Below are 20357 nucleotides of genomic sequence, written 5' to 3' on the forward strand. Positions count from 1 at the left end.
CACATCTATACATAATACTACTACATTATGGCATAGGAAACTAGGGCATGCTAACATGAAACTAATTCATAACATATCCTCAAAGGACATAGTTAGAGACTTGCCTAAATTAAAATATGAAAGCCACTTTTGTGATGCATGCAAAGTAGGAAAACAAGTTCATGCAAGTCATAAACCTAAGAATTTTATTTTTACTCAAAGATGTCTAGAACTTTTGCACATAGACTTATTTGGACCATCGGCCGTTCAAAGTTATGGAGGAAATTTTTATACTTCAGTAATAGTAGATGACTTTTCAAGATATACATGGACACTATCTCTAAAGCATAAAAATGAAGCATGTGAAAGATTTATAATTTTTGCTACTAAGATACAAAATTTGCTTGGTTGTACTATAGTAACAATAAGAACGGATCACGGTAAAGAATATGATAATGATGCTCAATTTGGAGTCTTTTGTGATTTAAATGGTATCACTCATAATTTCTCGGCTCCTCGCACACCTCAATCCAATGGGGTCGTTGAAAGAAAAAACCTAACTCTTCAAGAAATGAGTCAAACTATGTTAAATGAACAATCAATACCTCAAAAGTTTTGGAGTGAAGCCGTTGCCACCTCCACCTACATTCAAAATAGAGTCTTAATTAGGCCATCAATGGATAAAACACCTAATGAAATTTTAAATGGTAGAAAACCAATCGTAAGTCATCTTAGAGTATTCGGATGCAAATGTTTTATCTTAAACAAAAAGGAATATCTTACAAAGTTTGAGCCTAAAGCTTACGAAGGGGTATTCTTAGGATATTCGTTAGAAAGTAAGGCATATAGGGCTCTAAATAAATGCACAAATGTCATAGAAGAATCCCTAGATGTCACATTTGATGAAACTCCTCCACCACCTAAGACTAAATCTTTAGAGGATGATGATGTGATTGAACAAGATGCTATAGAAATAATGCCAACTCAAATCGAGTTCAACGACACAAATGAGGACAGATCTCATTTGAAACCAAGTAAAGATAACTTAGCATCCTCAATAGATATTAAACATATAAAGGATCATCCCATAGACCAAGTCATAGGAGACATCAACACTAGAACCACTAGGTCACAAGCATTTAACCTAATTGCCAACTATGCTTTTATCTCCCAAATAGAACCCCAAAAATATTAAGGAAGCTCTATTAGATGAAAGTTGGATAGAAGCTATGCAAGAAGAATTAAATCAATTCCAAAGGAGTGATGTATGGGATTTGGTTCCTTTACCGAGTGAGAGCAACATCATAGGTACAAAATGGGTCTATAGAAATAAACTAGATGAAGATGGAAAAGTAGTTAGAAACAAAGCTAGACTAGTTGCACAAGGATATAGCCAACAAGAGGGAATTGATTATGATGAAACATTTGCTCCCGTTACTAGGCTAGAGTCAATAAGAATACTTCTTGCATATGCATATGCTAATAATTTAAAACTTTATCAAATGGATGTCAAAAGTGCATTTCTAAATGGTGTCATAAATGAAGAAGTTTATGTATCACAACCTCCGGGGTTTGAAGATTTCAAAAAACCTTATCATGTTTATAAACTTAAAAAGACTCTCTATGGACTTAAACAAGCCCCTAGAGCATGGTATGAAAGACTTAGAACCTTCTTAATAAATAATGGGTTTGAAATGGGAAAAATTGATAATACACTCTTTATCAAAAGGCATGAAAAGGATTTAGTCATAGTTCAAATATATGTTTATGATATTGTATTTGGGTCTACTAACGAATCTCTTAGCAATGAGTTTTCTAAGTTAATGCATGATGAGTTTGAAATGAGCATGATGGGTGAACTCAAGTTCTTTCTCGGACTACAAATCAAGCAACTAGAAGATGGAACATTCATCAATCAACAAATATACGTTCATGAAATGATCAAGAAATTCGGAATGGAGAACTCAAAACCAATGGCGACTCTGATGGCAACAAATGTGAAACTTACTTTGGAAGGAGAAGGAGAACCATTCGATAGTACTAAATATAGGGGAATGATTGGATCCCTTCTTTATTTAACGGCAAGTCGGCCCGACATCATGTTTAGCGTGTGCTTATGTGCAAGATTTCAAGAAAATCCAAAGACGTCGCACGTAGAGGCCGTTAAAAGTATCTTTAGATACTTAAAGGGAACAATGAATCTTGGGTTATGGTATCCAACGTTTACCGGGGTTGATATTATGTGCTTTGTGGATTCCGATCATGGTGTATCAATGATTGATAGAAAGAGCACAAGTGGAGTATGTGCGTTCGTGGGGCTTTGCTTAACGTCATGGTTCTCAAAGAAGCAAACGTTCGTTGCATTGTCTACCACCGAAGCCGAATATGTAGCCATGGGAAGAGCATGCGCACAAGTGTTATGGATGAAGCAAACCTTCCTCGATTACGGTATCATCTCATCCGAAATACCCATATGTTGTGATAACAAAAGTGCTATAGACCTATCGAAAAATCAAATATTACACTCTAGGACTAAACACATAGACATTAGGCACCATTTCCTTCGTGACCACGTCTAAAATGGTAATATTGTGAGAGATAAGGTAGAATCTGCGGAACACAAAGCTGACATATTCACTAAGCCCCTTAAAAAAGGAAACCTTTAACTTGCTTAAGAATGGGTTGGGAATGATGGAACACACTCCGTAAAATTCTATCCTGATCGCGCACGGTCGAACCACGGTCGACCGTGTAGAGAGCCGCCTTATGTCTGACGAATTTCTTGTCCTTTATGCTTTTCTTTTAATATCCAAACAACTTTTCCACCAACCACATCTCTTCTTTAAACTCAAACCACTGGATTTTCAGATTTACTTTTGTCCTACCTTCAAGTACTTTTCAAAAAGTGGTCCATATTCTTTCAATTCTCTTTAAGGTAAGCACTCAAAATCTTAATCTCAATTTTATTAAATTGATTATATTTTCAAACTAATAGGAACACTTGTTGATTGCATGATTTTCTTAAAATATATGAGTAAAATTGTTTTAAAGGGTTTTTCTTTTCAAATGAGTCATAATAGTGATTTCTGGCATAAAAACTCATATATGCTTTAAATTTTTGAACTCACTCATGCACACACATATATGTTTGAACAAATCATTATGATACTTGTCAATCTCATGACTAGTATCTACTCTTGACAAACATAGAGCAAAATGGTGAAACTTATCTAAATTTTCAAAAGAAAAATAGTACAATTTAATTCCAAATTCATAGTTTTTAAAATGGGTCTAGACAAGGACTAATCTACACATGTTTAGCATATGGATTTTCAAACTTATGAACTTGATTACTTTGCTAAAATTGTTGTTTTTCTAGGAAATGACCAACACGAGAAATCAATGTATTACGAACAATAGGCAACACATGGAGACTAGAACACTTCATGAGGAGCTTGTTGTTCATCATATCGAGTTTCCCGAACTAACTTAACTTTTTACCCATAACAATTGTTTCTCATTTCTTGAGCTTGATGAAGCCATTTATCCAACTCTCATTAGGGAATTCTATGCTAATCTTGATGTTTCCAACCCCGACCAAGTGGCATTTTGACTTTTTAATACTCCTTACACTTGGTCCCTTGAACAATTTGCAACCGTTATGGCAATTCCTTCGAATGGGCGTTCCTTCTATACTCCTTCAACCGATCTAAGATCACTTAATCCTACGTTTCAGTTGTAACCCATCTTAGATCTCATCACCACTCCAGGAGTAAAATGAAACCTCAACCAACGGCTTCGCATTCAAAATAACGACATCCGCCATGATCTTCAACTTATTCTTAATGTCGTTCGGAACAATATCTATTGTTGGGAACCTACCGCTACTCACATCTCCGGAACCGAAGTCGTTGTCATGTGGTCACTTCTCACTCATGAACCCATAAATCTTGCTTATCTCACTACTCAAAGAATGGGTTACCTTCGAGAACTAGGAACTCGTCCACTTCCATACTCAAATCATCTTAATCAGCTTTTTCGATTTGTTAATGCCATCAACTCCTCTCAAATTCCTCAACCCGTGTCCACTATTCTGCTAACCTATTGGGTAGCTCATTCGATGATTATTCTCTCTTCCGACAATGAAAGCTCAACAATCTTGATGCGTTTAGCACCAACGGCATTTATCCTTAGAAACAATTAATGTTGGTTAAGAACAATTTATAAGGACGTGTAGATACAACACTTCTCCTAGGATTGAAGATTGTTATGTATTGATTATTATGCACTTGCTATGCTTATCATGTTTATTACTCTTTATGTCTACTATTGGTTCGAGAGGGAGCCATTTTATTTATTAGCAGGGACAATTGATAAGTGTGTATGATTTAAGGGGGAACATTACTCTAGGGCGCGCTTAGTTCCATGTGGGGACTAACCTTTTTGCTTCGACAAAAGGGGGAGAAAGTGTATGGTAAGTGATGTTAACACTTATGTCGACCTACATAGTTAACATTTACTCATGTGTTTGTCATCATAAAAAAGGGGGAGAATGTTGGTTAAGATTCAAATCATAATATTCAAAAGTTAATCACTTTGTTTTGATGATGACACACAAGAACCTAGTCGTTAATCATATGTAGGACGACATAAGTTCATAAGCCTAAACTATCTCTAGCAAAACACCAAGACATAAGTAATTATCTTGGTAAAAATGCTACACGACTGTACTACGATCGACCGTGAAACCAACCGTATGTGTCTTGTATCAGCGAGTTCAAGTTTTTCTAAAACTGTAAATCTACGGCTGACTTCACGGACGACCGCAGCCCGACCGCAGTTTTCTCTGTTACCAAATTCATCCACTTCAAGATAGACCACGTTGAGGTATCTATAATTTATGAAACCTTTTTGAACACACTTATAATAGTTGCCGTTTTTGATCTCAAAAGAGTTTTGAACCAAAAGATGTTAATTTTTACTAATCACACCTAATGACATCTTAATGACACTTTAAGCTTGATTTAGGCTAAAACACTCAAGTGATATATCCTTTTATCCTAATGCATAGTGTCATTTAAACATACTAATAATGGTCATTAAAGTCCCAATTAAAGAGTTGCTCTCCCATTAGCTCTATGTATCATTATTTGTATGAGAATGTAATTAGTTCAAATCTAGTCAAGGTGTAACAAGAATCATTATGTTCAAACTAGATCCAAAACTAGTTCATTTAAGTTGTAACAATGTTCTAAAGGCAAGAAACTCCCATAAGCTAAATGACAAGTGATTAAGAAAGGTTGATGAAGCTTTTGGAAGATAATGGTTTGTCAAGAGACAAAAATCTGTAATTACCTCTTTTGGTAATCAATGACAGATGGTCAAAGATTGAAGACTTTCTTCTTTAATGGATATGTCAACTTCCAAGCTTATGTCCAAAACATAAAGGGTAATGAGGATAATTTCAGAAGTAATTGGCCTTTAGTTGCAGCTATTCAACAAGGAAAAATGACAATTTTTAAAGGACAAAAATGGCCATAAGAATCAGATGTCAGAGGTACACGGTCGACCGTACAGTGAGCCGTATAGCTTCCAGACAGATTTTTCTTTCCTATAAAAGCCAAGCCTTGAAGCATTTAAAGACTCACCTCTTGCACTCATATTTTCTCATACTTACTGATATCATTCTTATAATTAATTTGAAATCTTTTGGAGTGATTCTAGCAAGAGTACTTGTAAGCTTAAAGTTGTAAGTTTACTTGTAAACTATCTTCTTAAAGAGATCTAGAGGATAGTTGTGTTTTCACTAGGATAGTTCATTAGGATCTTGTGGCAAGAGCTATAGGTGTTTGTGAAGTCTTCAAAGGGACGTAAGAGTTCACAAGGTGCGGCTTATCGAAGTAATAGTGTTGTATCCGGACACTTCACCGAATTTGGAGTATCATAATGAAGAAAAATCTCAATTCGTAGAATTGAGGAATGGATTAAGGAAGATTAGTTAATATCTTCCCGAACCACTATAAATCGTTGTGTTTATTCTCTCTTCCCTTATCTTTTGATTACAATTTATCATATATTTGTATTGTTAGCATTATTAGAGAACAAACATTTCAAATCACAATATATCAAGTTCAAGTTCAACAAAACACAAAGAAAATTTTGAAAAATTGACTAAGTAACTATTCACCCCTTTCTAGTTACTTACAGGTGTGACGCCTCTTAGATAAAAAAAAAAAAAAAAAAACCTTATTTTATTAGCAAAATGGTGGGCCAAGTTAAACTCCAACAAAAATCATGTTTGGTGACCTTTGGTTCGATCCTCTTTTGGACGATCTTTTACCTGCAAGTTGACTAATAATGACTCTTTATTTTCTATTGCAAAAACATCTTCAATTTGGAGAAATATTCTAAATCTTCAAAATGATGATCACATGGTTAATTTGGTCGGTCCGGAATGTTGGAGATGGAAGCTACGTGACGGGTCTCAAATTTTATTTTGGCACGATTTTTGGGTGAGTAGTGTTTCTTTAAAGTCCCGTTATCCCAACCTTTTTGCTATATGTTCACTGCAAGATGCTTCAGTTTCAAGCTTCTGTGGGCCTGCTATGGGTCGTGACCAACAGGCGAGTTGGGTCTTGAAATTCAGTGGGCCGATTACATTTTCGGATCATATCTCATTGTATTAGTTGCTTCAAATGTTATCACTTCATCACATATCAGTAGGTCCAGGCGAGTTAATTTGAAACTCGTCATCTTCGGGTATTTTTAATGTCGTCGAGGCAATGAGATTACTTGTTAGTTTGGATTCTTCCCATCTACTGGATTGGAAAAATCTTGTTTGGAACAATCGGGTTCATTCCAAAATTGTCATTTTTCATTGGTTGGCATGCAACCGTAGCATCCCGGTTAAAGATATTCTCATTAGACGACATATCCTTCCGGTAAATAGCTCTTCATTATGCGTTTGGTGTAATTCCGAGCTTGAAACCGTTGATCATTTGTAAATGCATTTTCCTTGGTCGTTTAGCATATGGTCCGCCCTCTTTAAATGGTGGAATGTTCGTTAGGTTATCCCTAAGTCTATCCTAGACTTTTCGAGTGATTGGTATTTCGGAATGGGTATAGGTGACAAAAAATTTTGGAGGTTGATTGGTCCGGCGACAATATGGGCTATTTGGTTAGCACGCAATGATTTCATCTTCAACGATAACTACACGTGTTGGAGCTCCATCGTCTCTCAAATCAAGAATAAAGTGTTCTCTTGGGCGACTTTTTATAAGTTATGTCATAGTCACCAATTTTATGTTTGGGATTGTAATCCCGGTATTTTATGTTTCTCGGCTTAGTTTTTATTATTGTCATGTTGTAATATAGCCGAAAGCATTTTGTTGTACATGTTTACTTCATCACTCTCATGAAGTTTATAATGATTCTTTTTCGCCAAAAAAAAAAGCAGTGGCGATTCCATAAATAAAACTCAATGGGGTCCTGACTTTTTTTCGAGTACCAATTATATTTGAATATTGTATTAATAATTGTTTACCTTTAAAAAATTACAAATTCAAAGTATATATGGTTCCGACTAATTAAATTTATGGGGTCCTGTAGTTAAATTTATTGGTGTCATATACATTTTAAAGAGTATTTTCTAAACAAAAATTTTAATCTAGTGGTCTCTCGTAACCCTACTGGTCAAGCCTTGGACTCGCCACTGGAGCCTAGGCATGAAATCATGTTTAATATATAGAGAAATCATATTGCAAACGATAAGTGGGACATGTTTAATAGTAACTAGGCGTTAAACATGTCCCATGTAAACTCATCCATTCATTCTAAACTAGTAAAATGACTCGTGGAATCACGTATTTGTTTAAACGAAAAATTTAATGACATGTTTTAGGTATTAAGTGAATGTAAATGCTAAAGTCATTTATTTTAACTAGAAGCATTGCCCGTGCGTTGCACGGATATTTTTACGCTTTGCATTTTTTATTTTAAAGTAAAGTATGTGGTTGTCTCGTACGTAATAGTTCTTATTGGGAGGACATATATTGTAGAGACCCGTCCTAATCCATCCGGACAAAGTCCATATCGATTATAAATGAATTACAATAGTTGGTTACATCGCGAGGTACTTGACCTCTATATGATACATGATAATGCTAAAAACGAACATATATTTCATAGCATTATTCCTCAAGAAAGACAAGCTTTTAGTTGCAATTGTTCTATTTACAAGTGATATTCGTTTAAATAATAAAAGGTGAAGACAAAAGACAGATTCGACGAATTGAAGACGCAAACGACCAAAAAGCTCAAAAGTACAAAAGACAATCAAAAAGGTTCCAATTATTGATAAGAAACGTCTCGAAATTACAAGAGTACAAGATTCAAAACGCAAAGTACAAGATATTAAATTGTACGCAAGGACGTTCGAAAATCCGGAACCGGGACCAGAGTCAACTCTTAACGCTCGACGCAACGGACTAAAAATTACAAGTTAACTATGTATATAAATATAATATAATATATAATTAATTATATTAATTATATATATATTATATTTATAAATAAAAACCGTCGGCAGAGAAAGACTCCAAGGGACTGAGCTGTAATTTCATTCTCCGCGACTCGCGGAGTTTGAAGGCAAAAATGCCGCGAGTCGCGGAGCCCCAAAAGTCGACTTTTCCTATAAAATCAACCGAATTCTGATCGCAAATCATAATCTTTTTCTTCTTCTCTCATATATACGTAAAATATATATATATAATTTATATTTTAATTTTAATTTTAATTTTAATTCTAATAATAAGGGTATGTTAGCAAATGTTGTAAGGGTATAAGTCGAAATTCTATCCGTGTAACGCTACGTTATTTTTAATCATTGTAAGTTATGTTCAACCTTTTTACATTAATGTCTCGTAGCTAAGTTATTATTATGCTTATTTAAAACGAAGTAATCATGATGTTGGGCTAATTATTAAAATTGGGTAATTGGGCTTTGTACCATAATTGGGGTTTGGACAAAAGAACGACACTTGTGGAAATTAGACTATGGGCTATTAATGGGCTTTATATTTGTTTAACTAAATGATAGTTTGTTAATGTTAATATAAAGATTTACAATTGGGCGTCCCTATAAATTACCATATACACTCAATCGGACACGATGGGCGGGGTATTTATATGTACGAATAATCGTTCATTTAACCGGACACGGGAATGGATTAATAGCCACTAGAATAATTAAAACAGGGGTGAAATTATGTACAAAGGAAACTTGGTATAATTGATAACAAAATATTAAAACCTTGGGTTACACTCAGTCGACATCCTGGTGTAATTATTAAACAAAGTATTAAAATCTTGTTACAGTTTAAATCCCCAATTAGTTGGAATATTTAACTTCGGGTATAAGAATAATTTGACGAGGACACTCGCATTTTATATTTATGACTGATGGACTGTTATGGACAAAAACCAGACAGACATATTAAATAATCCAGGACAAAGGACAATTAACCCATAGGCATAAAACTAAAATCAACACGTCAAACATCATGATTACTGAAGTTTAAATAAGCATAATTCTTTTATTTCATATTTAATTTCCTTTATTTTATATTTAATTGCACTTCTAATTATCGCATTTTTATTTATTGTTATTTAATCGCACTTTTAATTATCGTACTTTTTAATTATCGCAATTTTATTTTATCGCACTTTTATTGTAATTTCATTATCGTTATTTATTTTACACTTTAAATTAAGTCTTTTATTTATTTAATATTTTACATTAGGTTTTAACTGCGACTAAAGTTTTAAAATCGACAAACCGGTCATTAAACGGTAAAAAACCCCCTTTATAATAATAATATTACTTATATATATGTTTGTATTTTTATAAAAGTAAATTAATATAGCGTTGAGCTTTGTTTAAAAAAGATTCCCTGTGGAACGAACCGGACTTACTAAAAACTACACTACTGTACGATTAGGTACACTGCCTATAAGTGTTGTAGCAAGGTTTAAGTATATCCGTTCTCTAAATAAATAAATATCTTGTGTAAAAATGTATCGTATTTAATAGTATTTTTGCACTAAAATTAATAACTATTTTATATACACCCCGCTGCACATCAAGTATTTTTGGCGCCGCTGCCGGGGACTCTCTTAAAAGCCGGAAGCGCAACGCCAATATAAAAAAAAAAAAAAGTTTTAAATATTCGAAAATATAAAAAGAAAAACAAAAATATAAATATTTTTAGGAGTTTGATAAATATTTAAGTTTTATAAAGTTTCTTTGTTTTTATTTTATAAAAACATAAGTTTTATTTAAGTATTTTATTTTTATTTAAAAACATATAAATATAAAATATATATATATATATATATATATATATATATATATATATATATCTAGTTTTAAGATTTTTATTTATAAAATTATAAAGTGATTCTATTTTTATTTAAGTTTTAAATATAAAGTTTTATTAATACACATATTTAAAAACAGAAAATAAAATAAATAAATAAATAAATAAAGAAAAACGCGTTGAAAATTAAACCTGTCAGTTGAAATTCTGAACCCCGCGACTCGTGGGGTTTGATGCATTAAATACCGCAACTCGCGGAGATTATCTGACAGGCGACAAAACCCTAATTCAGCATTAATTACGGGTAATTATTAATTATTATTATTATTTAACCCTAATTATTATTATTATTATTATTAGTTTTATTTTAACTTTTACTTTATATTTAATTTATGTATTTTAGTTAAATTAGTTTAATTAAATTGTAAAATTAGTAGTTTTATTAAATAAATAATATAAAAATAATATTTTTATAAAAATTGTACTTTTTACAACTTTTTGTATATTTTTATATTTTGTCCCTTTTTAATCGCTTTAGCATAACTTTTGTATTTTTAGCTCATATTTAATTTTAAACTTAGTTTTTGCCATAGTCATTTTTACTCCTAGATTTTTAGGATTTGCCGTAGAATTCCTTAAGTGCTTTTTCTTTAGACTAAGATTTAGGTACTTTAGAATTTTGCGACGCCTTTTTAAGTTTTAGTTTCTTTTTAAGTTATTTCCATTTGGGATATAGTTTTTCCTGTAAGCTTTAATATTTTTATACGACCTTTTACTATGTATCAATTATCATTCCAATTAGTAATTTCAATTTGCGATTATAATTTTAAGTTAGTTGTAGTAATAAGGTTAGGTTAGTCAAGTATTTTTAAGTTTTATAAGTTTCTTTTATTTTTTCGTCACCTTTTATTTTTCAATCATTTTTCTTTTTCGACCTTTTTCGACGAACTCTTTTTCTTTCTTATTTCTCGCTATTCTAGTTTTTAGGACATAGATTTTTATTCTACTACTTATCTAAATTTCTTAAAATTACGAAAATTTATTTTAAGTGGTTAAATTAATAGACATCAAAATTTTCTGGTTCGTAGTAATAGTTGGATTTGTACGTGGACCGGGTTATTGGAGCCAAACAGTCCTCAATTATATTGAGACCAAACGAATCCTGCCCCTCTGCTGCATCTTTTGGCTATTCGAAACGTGGGCAAAATCAGAAAAGTCTATTAATTGGATAACTTATTATAATTTTTCTTTCCTTTTTAAAACTAATAGGATATTCAGTGAATGCACCGAGCAAAACGTTCACCACCTTTTGTACGTTCACCACCTGTAACTAGATCAAGACATTTAGCAAATATAACCGCCGTTGATTTTTCTTTAGAATCGTCATCCAGTAGACCAAGTACTTCAGTTCAAATTTCCGATAATCCATTTTTTGAACCCAACCTCACAATTGAGAATCCGGAGAATATTCAGGAACGGTTCGTAGATCCTGAACCCTTAAACTTTCCTCCGGAACCACCAATCATTCAAACAGAGATTGTTGAGGAACGAACCATTAAATCAGAATCATCTAGTGATACCGATTCAACAAATTCAATTATGGAGAATCTGGAACCTTTAAGTATGGAAGACCGAATGAGAGCTAAACACACTGGCCAAGGTCACGCAATTACTCATCCAGACATTAATGCGCCAGATTATGAAATCAAAGGACAAATTCTACACATGGTGACTAATCAATGCCAATTTAGTGGTGCGCCGAAGGAAGATCCAAATGAACATCTACGTACCTTTAATAGGATCTGCACACTATTTAAAATCCGAGAAGTGGAGGATGAACAGATATATCTCATGTTATTTCCCTGGACTTTAAAGGGAGAAGCCAAAGATTGGTTGGAATCGTTACCTGAAGGGGCGATTGATACATGGGACGTTTTAGTTGACAAATTTCTTAAACAATTCTTTCCTGCATCTAAAGCCGTAAGACTTCAAGCAGAAATTGTTACGTTCACACAGAAACCAAATGAAACTCTATATGAGGCGTGGACTAGATATGGAAAGTTATTAAGAGGATGTCCGCAACATGGTTTAGACACCTGTCAAATAGTACAAATATTCTACCAAGGATGCGACATCACTACAAGAAAAGACATAGATATAGCAGCTGGTGGTTCTATTATGAAGAAAACCGAAACTGATGCTTACAAAATTATTGATAATACTGCTTCCCACTCACATGAGTGGCACCAAGAAAAAGACATCGTTAGATCATCTAAAGCAGCTAGAGCCGATTCTAGCCATGACTTAGATTCCATTTCCGCAAAGATAGATGCTGTGGAGAGACGAATGGAAAAGATGACTAAAGATATTCACTCAATACGAATTAGTTGTGAGCAGTGTGGAGGACCACATTTGACAAAAGATTGTCTCAGTATTGAATTAACAATGTAACAAAGAGAGAATATTTCATACATAAACCAAAGGCCTGGAAATAATTATCAGAATAATTATCAACCGCCAAGACCGATTTACAATCAAAACCAAAATTATAACCGAAATATTCCATACAACAACCAACAAGGTCCTAGCAATCAACAAGTATCCAATAATACTTATAATCAGCAAAGACCTAATTTTCAAAACAAACCACCACAACAAACCGATGATAAAAAGCCGAATTTAGAAGATATGATGACGAAGCTAGTTGAAACTCAAACACAGTTTTTCACATCTCAGAAACAAACCAATGAACAAAATGCTCAAGCATTTAGAAATCAACAAGCTTCTATTCAAAATCTAGAACAAGAAGTAAGTAACCTAGCAAGGTTAATAGGTGAAAGAAAACTGGGAAGTCTACCTAGTGATACAAACGCTAACCCCCGGAATGAAACAGCTAAAGCTATTACCACAAGAAGTGGTACAACACTTAAACCACCGGAAATACCTGTAACTTCTGATGAAACTATTCCTACTCCACAAGAACCACAACCTGATCAAGATAAGGAAAAAGAACTGGTAGTTGAAAAAGTTAATGAAGATAACACAGTTAAGGATAAACCTTATGTTAAACCATACCAACCACCACTTCCTTACCCGAGTAAAATGAAGAAAGCGAAACTTGAAGCCGAGCAATCCAAATTCTTGGATATGTTTAAACAGATAAATGTAAATCTTCCTTTCATTGATGTGATTTCAGGAATGCCTAGATATGCTAAATTCTTGAAAGATCTAATTTCAAATAGAAAGAAAATGGAAGAACTCTCGGCTGTTACTATGAATGCTAATTGTTCAGCAGTGCTGCTGAATAAGATACCAGAAAAATTATCTGATCCAGGAAGTTTCACAATTCCATGTTTTCTGGGTAGTCTTAGTTCAATAGAAGCATTGGCAGACTTAGGTGCTAGTATAAATTTAATGCCGTATTCACTATACACTAAACTAGACCTTGGAGAATTGAAACCAACCAGAATAAGCATACAACTAGCCGATAGATCAATAAAATATCCTAGAGGGATAATGGAGAACATGCTAGTTAAAGTTGGTACTTTAGTATTTCCAGTAGATTTTGTTGTTCTGGACATGGAAGAAGATTCTCAAGTTCCTCTCATATTAGGAAGACCATTCTTAAACACGGCTAAAGCAATGATAGACGTGTTCGGTAAGAAACTGACCCTAAGTATAGAGGATGAGAGTGTTACCTTTTCAGTTGATAGAGCAATACAACAACCACAATCTGCAGATGATACATGTTATTATATTCAAACTATAGATGCACATGCAGAATTATTAGAAGAATTTCCAGAATTACAAGGAACAGGAGAATGTTCTTTAGGAGAAGGTAATGAACCAATTGATGAAGCTGAAATGTTAGCTACACTTATAGCTAATGGATATGAACCAACAACAGAAGAAATTCAAATGCTAAAAGAAGAAGACAGATATCGATACAAATCATCGATAGAAGAACCTCCGAAATTAGAGTTAAAGCCACTTCCAAACCATTTGGACTACGCTTATTTACATGGTGAATCTGAATTACCTGTAATAATATCGTCTTCTCTTACTGAAAATGAGAAATCAAAACTCATTTCTGTGTTGAAAGCTCATAAACCAGCCATTGCATGGAAGATTCATGATATTAAAGGAATAAGTCCTTCGTATTGCACACATAAAATCCTTATGGAAGAAGGTCATAAAACGTATGTGCAATGCCAACGAAGACTAAATCCTAATATGCAAGATGTAGTTAAGAAAGAGATTATTAAACTGCTAGATGCAGGTTTAATTTATCCAATCTCTGATAGTCCATGGGTAAGCCCAGTTCAATGCGTACCTAAGAAGGGTGGCATGACTGTCATTATAAATGAGAAAAATGAGCTTATTCCTACTAGGACTGTAACAGGATGGCGTGTGTGTATTGATTATAGAAAATTAAATGACGCCACCAGAAAAGATCACTTTCCCTTACCTTTCATAGATCAAATGTTGGAAAGATTAGCCGGAAATAGTTACTATTGTTTTCTAGATGGATTTTCCGGATATTTTCAAATTCCAATAGCACCCGAAGATCAAGAGAAAACCACATTAACGTGCCCTTATGGTACTTTTGCTTACAAACGCATGCCATTTGGACTTTGTAACGCCCCTGCAACCTTTTAAAGGTGCATGGTGGCAATTTTTCACGACATGATAGAAGAATGCATGGAAGTATTCATGGATGACTTTTCAGTCTTCGGTGATACATTTAAATCATGTCTAGTTAATCTGGAACGAATGCTAATTAGATGCGAAAAATCAAATCTAGTTCTTAATTGGGAGAAATGCCATTTCATGGTTAAAGAAGGCATCGTTCTTGGACATAAAATTTCAAAAGAAGGAATTGAAGTGGATAGAGCTAAAGTAGATGTAATTGCTAAACTTCCATATCCCACCAATGTTAGAGGAGTTAGGAGTTTTCTAGGGCATGCCGGTTTTTACCGAAGTTTCATAAAAGATTTTTCTAAAATTGCCACTCCTATGAATAAACTCCTAGAAAAGGATGCTCCATTCATCTTTTCAGATGAGTGTATCAAATCTTTTAATATTCTTAAAGAAAAACTCACTAATGCGCCGATCATGATAACACCAAATTGGAATCTACCATTTGAACTAATGTGCGATGCAAGTGATTTTGCAATGGGAGCCGTTTTAGGACAAAGGATTGAAAAATGATTTCAACCTATATATTATGCTAGTAAGACGTTACAAGGAGCACAAACAAACTATACAACTACTGAAAAAGAACTCCTTGCTATTGTCTTTGCTTTTGACAAATTTTGATCATATCTCGTTCTAGCAAAAACGGTGGTCTATACCGACCATTCTGCTCTTAGATACCTATTTTCAAAACAAGATGCTAAACCAAGATTAATCCGTTGGATCTTACTCTTACAAGAGTTTGATATTGAAATCCGAGATAAAAGAGGAGCAGAAAATCTCGCCGCTGATCATCTTTCTCGTCTTGAAAATCCCGAATTAGAAGTTCTGAATGAATCGGCCATACAAGACAACTTTCCTGATGAATATCTATTGAAGATAGATTATAAAGAAATCCCATGGTTTGCAGACTATGCAAACTACTTGGTTTGTGGATTCCTTGAAAAAGGATTATCGTACCAAAGACGAAAGAAATTCTTCAGTGATATAAAACACTATTTTTGGGAAGATCCACATCTGTTTAAAAGTTGTCCCGATGGAATAATACGCCGATGTGTATTTGGAGATGAAGCTAGTAAAATTTTAAACCATTGTCACACAGGACCAACAGGAGGGCATTATGGGCCTCAACTAACAGCAAGAAAAGTTTATGATGCTGGATTCTATTGGCCAACAATTTACAAAGACGCACATCTTCTTTGCAAATCCTGTGATGCATGTCAAAGGGCCGGAAAAATAAGTCAACGTGATGAAATGCCACAAAATATCATCCAAGTATGTGAAGTATTTGACATTTGGGGTATTGACTTTATGGGTCCAATTCCAAAATCTCATAATAATCTATATATACTCGTAGCCATTGATTATGTATCTAAATGGGCGGAAGCACAAGCTCTCCCAACTAACGATGCACGAGTTGTAGTCAACTTTTTAAAACGTCTTTTTGCAAGGTTTGGAACACCGAAAGCTTTAATAAGTGATCGGGGTACTCATTTCTGTAATAATCAACTTGAGAAAGTTCTTAAAAGATATGGAGTAACTCATAAAATCTCCACCGCATATCATCCACAAACAAGTGGACAAGTTGAAAATACCAACCGAGCTTTAAAACGTATTCTAGAGAAAACCGTAGGATCAAATCCGAAGGAATGGTCCATTAAATTGGAGGATGCACTCTGGGCTTTTAGAACAGCCTACAAAACTCCAATTGGAACCACACCTTTTAGACTTGTTTATGGAAAAGCATGTCATCTTCCAGTAGAAATTGAACACAAAGCATTTTGGGCTTTGAAGACATGTAATCTTGATTTACATAAAGCCGGACGTCTACGATTAAGTCAACTAAACGAATTAGAAGAATTAAGACATGAAGCATACGAAAATTCGTTAATCTATAAGGAAAGAACGAAGAAATGGCATGATAAAAGAATCAGAAGTTCAAAAGAATTTAAAGAAGGAGACAGAGTTCTTCTTTTCAATTCACGATTCAAGCTATTTCCAGGAAAATTGAAATCAAGATGGTCTGGACCATTCATAGTCAAAAGAGTTTTCCCATACGGAACGATAGAATTAATAAATTCAAATGGGATTGAATTTAAAGTTAATGGTCACAGAGTTAAACATTACATACATGGTCCGATGGAAGTCGACAACGAAGTTAATCACAATTTCGACACCACAGCTAACTAAGTGTGGGGAGAATCAAGTCTTTAAAGGATAATATGTATTTCTGTTAGAGTTAGATTGTCTATTTTCGTGTAGTTCTCGAAAATGGAACCCGAATGGTCTTTCCCTAGCAGACCCTAAAGAACTAGTCTTCTCCCCCCATTCTGAATTTTTATTTTTTTTAGGTTTTTACAAAATGAAGACTGCCTGTGAACTAAACCATGGCCTAATGCTACACGCTTTGATCACTAAACGTAATAATGACATACTACCGAGTGAAATAGTATCAGTAATCAGAGAAAGAATGGACGGAGTTAGAAAAGAATCCAGATGCGAAGATAATAAGTTACAATTTGGTAAAGGAAAATCAAAATCCGCAGCAAAAAGAAGAGCACGACACCTAGAAAGATGTCACAAATGCGGAAAATGGTCACATGGAGGTAAATGTTCAAATAATCAAACCTATTCAAATACCGAATTTGTTACTTTATGCAGAGACGGACCGTTCATATGTTTAGAAGAAAAGACACTGAATGCTCGAGGTTACGCCTATGTAGCCATGGAAAACCAATTAAACCGACTATCTTATGAATGGGATAGATCATATAACTAAGAAATCTATTTCACAGGTATGTCTGTACAGTTTTTATTTTTATTTTTATTTTTAACCTTTTGATAATAAACGCTAATTTGTTCGCTAAAGAGTATTAAATTGGTATTGAATAAAATTAGGTTTGGCGACCGAAATTATTGATATCATTCAAAAATTTATTACATCACTGCGAAATTTAACGTTTATTCTTAAGGTATAAATATCTTTAAACAATCAACCCAAAATATTTCAAAAATTCGTCATGAGTTAAATTAGGTTTTGGAACCGAAATTACTTTACCGAAAAGAGGGGCGCATATTTTTGATAATATTTGATTGATTAAAGTGGGATAAAAAGACAAAAAGATTTTTAATTTTATTTTTACCATGTTTTTAAAATTAATATTTAAATCTTAAATTAATATTGTAAACTTTGTAAAAATAATATATTTAAAATTGTAAATATTTAAAAAATTAATATAAGTTTGGTGTGAATTTATAATATGAATTTTTAATTTTATGCATTTCAAATTTTAAGTTTGGTGTGAATTTTTAATATTAATTTTGAATTTTATATTTAAGTTGTGTGAATTTAAAAACAAAAATTTACTTTATCTCATTAAGTTAAAAATATGATTTTTAAAATTCGTCGTAAGTTGAAGACTAGGTCTTTGAACCGAAATTGCTTTACCCGAGAGAGGGACGAGAACTTTTATTATCATTATTTTTAATCTCATTGAATTAAAGTATGCCAAAAACATTAAAAAACCCCAAAAATCTTAGCTTTTAAAACAATCGCTACAAAAAGACAAATTTTAAAATTTTGTCGAGGGACGGACTAGGACATCGATCCGAAACGACCTCGTCCTAAATAACAAGGGAAACAAAATTTTAAAATTAATTACTTAATTGTTTTAATAAGTTAAAGTTTATAAAAAAAAAAAAAAAATTTACCAAACTCCGCGACTCGCGGAGTTTGAAGGGTTATTCACCGCGAGTCGTGGAGAGACCGAAAATCAGAAAAAAAAAAATAAAAAGAGCTGAACGATCAGTTTCAGTCCACACAACCCAAAACTCAAAAACACAGCGAAATACCCACGAAAAAACCCGAAAAATACACCCCAAAATCACAATTTTTAACCGTTAATCACCAAATTTTTTACTAAAATCATGTTGAGAAGGATGCTATCTAAGAATTACTCAAGAAAAACGGTAAATTTCTACACCTAAACACCATTTAATCCGAAATTAGTGTTCTTGAGCCATTTTTTTCCCCAATTTGATTTTGATGCTTTTTAGTGTAATTATGCTTAAATTGTTTATGTATTATGCTTGTATAACCTAGATTGATGCTAGTTAACATGATTAAAAGCCTTAAACTTCAAATTTTGAGTAATCTAGGGTTTGTGTTCTTGAGCAATTTGGGGCTTTTTGATATAAACAGGTTATGGCCGATTTTTGTCATGAATTGTTGCTAAATTGAGTAGTGTAACATGTCTAGGTAGTTAAATGATCCAAACTTTGAGCCTAAACATGATTTTGAGAATTAAAGTGGACTTTTTCAAGTCTAAAATTCATGAACTTGATTTTTGAAAGATAATGCCATTTGAGACTTGTTTAATTGCTAGTAATGATTATTTTGACATGTTATTTGAGTTGAATGATTATGAACTTGGAAAACATTTTCGTATATGCTTATTTGAAAAAGTGTAGATTTGATAAAAATGTGAAAATAAGCTTAAGTTTAATATAAATTGATAATGTCATTGTAATTATTTTGATTGATGATTTTGCTGACACTAATGCATATTTGTATGCACAAAATTTGTGTTTGATGTGTTTTGCAGACTGAAAGGGGTGAATCTTCATCCCAAGCCCGCAATGCTCCTGCTGAGAATTTGGAACAACAGGAGGTGGATAACTACTACAAGCAGGATATACCTCATCCAGTCATGACCTTTTCCGATATGCACTTGGAAGAGTTGCACCTGAACCTGAGATTTGACAGACTTTGGATAGATTATCCAAAATATCAAAGGGGTTTGCATACTCTTCATTCTAAGGTTGTTGAGGTACCAAGGGTCATAGAATGGGGACCCTTAGAAGCTGTAGAATTGGCCGGGCCAATTAGGGAATTACTTGTACAGAGGTATGGTAATTCTTCTTTTAATGACTGGGTACGTTTATTCACCATGCGTAGACCTGTATATAAAGTATGGTGTGAAGAATTGTTATGTAGTATAGAGTTGAATGATCGGGTAGCTAGTTTAACCGATCGTTCTTTTATTAGATTTTTGTTAGGCGGTTCGATGCGCCACATGTCTTTACTGGACATGGCTCAGGCTTTACGTATATATACGCCTGAGGAGTTAGCGTCCGCTGATTGTAGAGGGTTGATACTAAACGGTAGAAAGATAGATGAAAATTTTGATACACACGGTGTGTGGAGTCAAATGACAAGCCATCACCATTTCAAAGGGGGAAATTACTCTTATTTGGATATAGATAGAGCCGAATTAAGAGTGATACATAGGTTTTTAGCTAATTCGA

The 20357-nt window shown here is 33.6% G+C and overlaps 1 protein-coding gene across 1 annotated transcript; it reads left to right on the forward strand.

Moving 5' to 3' along the window:
- Positions 1 to 1952: 1952 nt before the first annotated feature.
- On the forward strand, positions 1953 to 3472 carry LOC139870557 (secreted RxLR effector protein 161-like). The gene is made up of 2 exons (XM_071858340.1): positions 1953 to 2366; positions 3359 to 3472. Exons 1-2 carry the CDS (start codon positions 1953 to 1955, stop codon positions 3470 to 3472), a joined length of 528 nt encoding a protein of 175 aa, XP_071714441.1.
- Positions 3473 to 20357: the final 16885 nt, after the last annotated feature.

Source organism: Rutidosis leptorrhynchoides, chromosome 10, assembly GCF_046630445.1.
Source record: "Rutidosis leptorrhynchoides isolate AG116_Rl617_1_P2 chromosome 10, CSIRO_AGI_Rlap_v1, whole genome shotgun sequence".
Taxonomy (NCBI): Eukaryota; Viridiplantae; Streptophyta; class Magnoliopsida; order Asterales; family Asteraceae; genus Rutidosis; species Rutidosis leptorrhynchoides.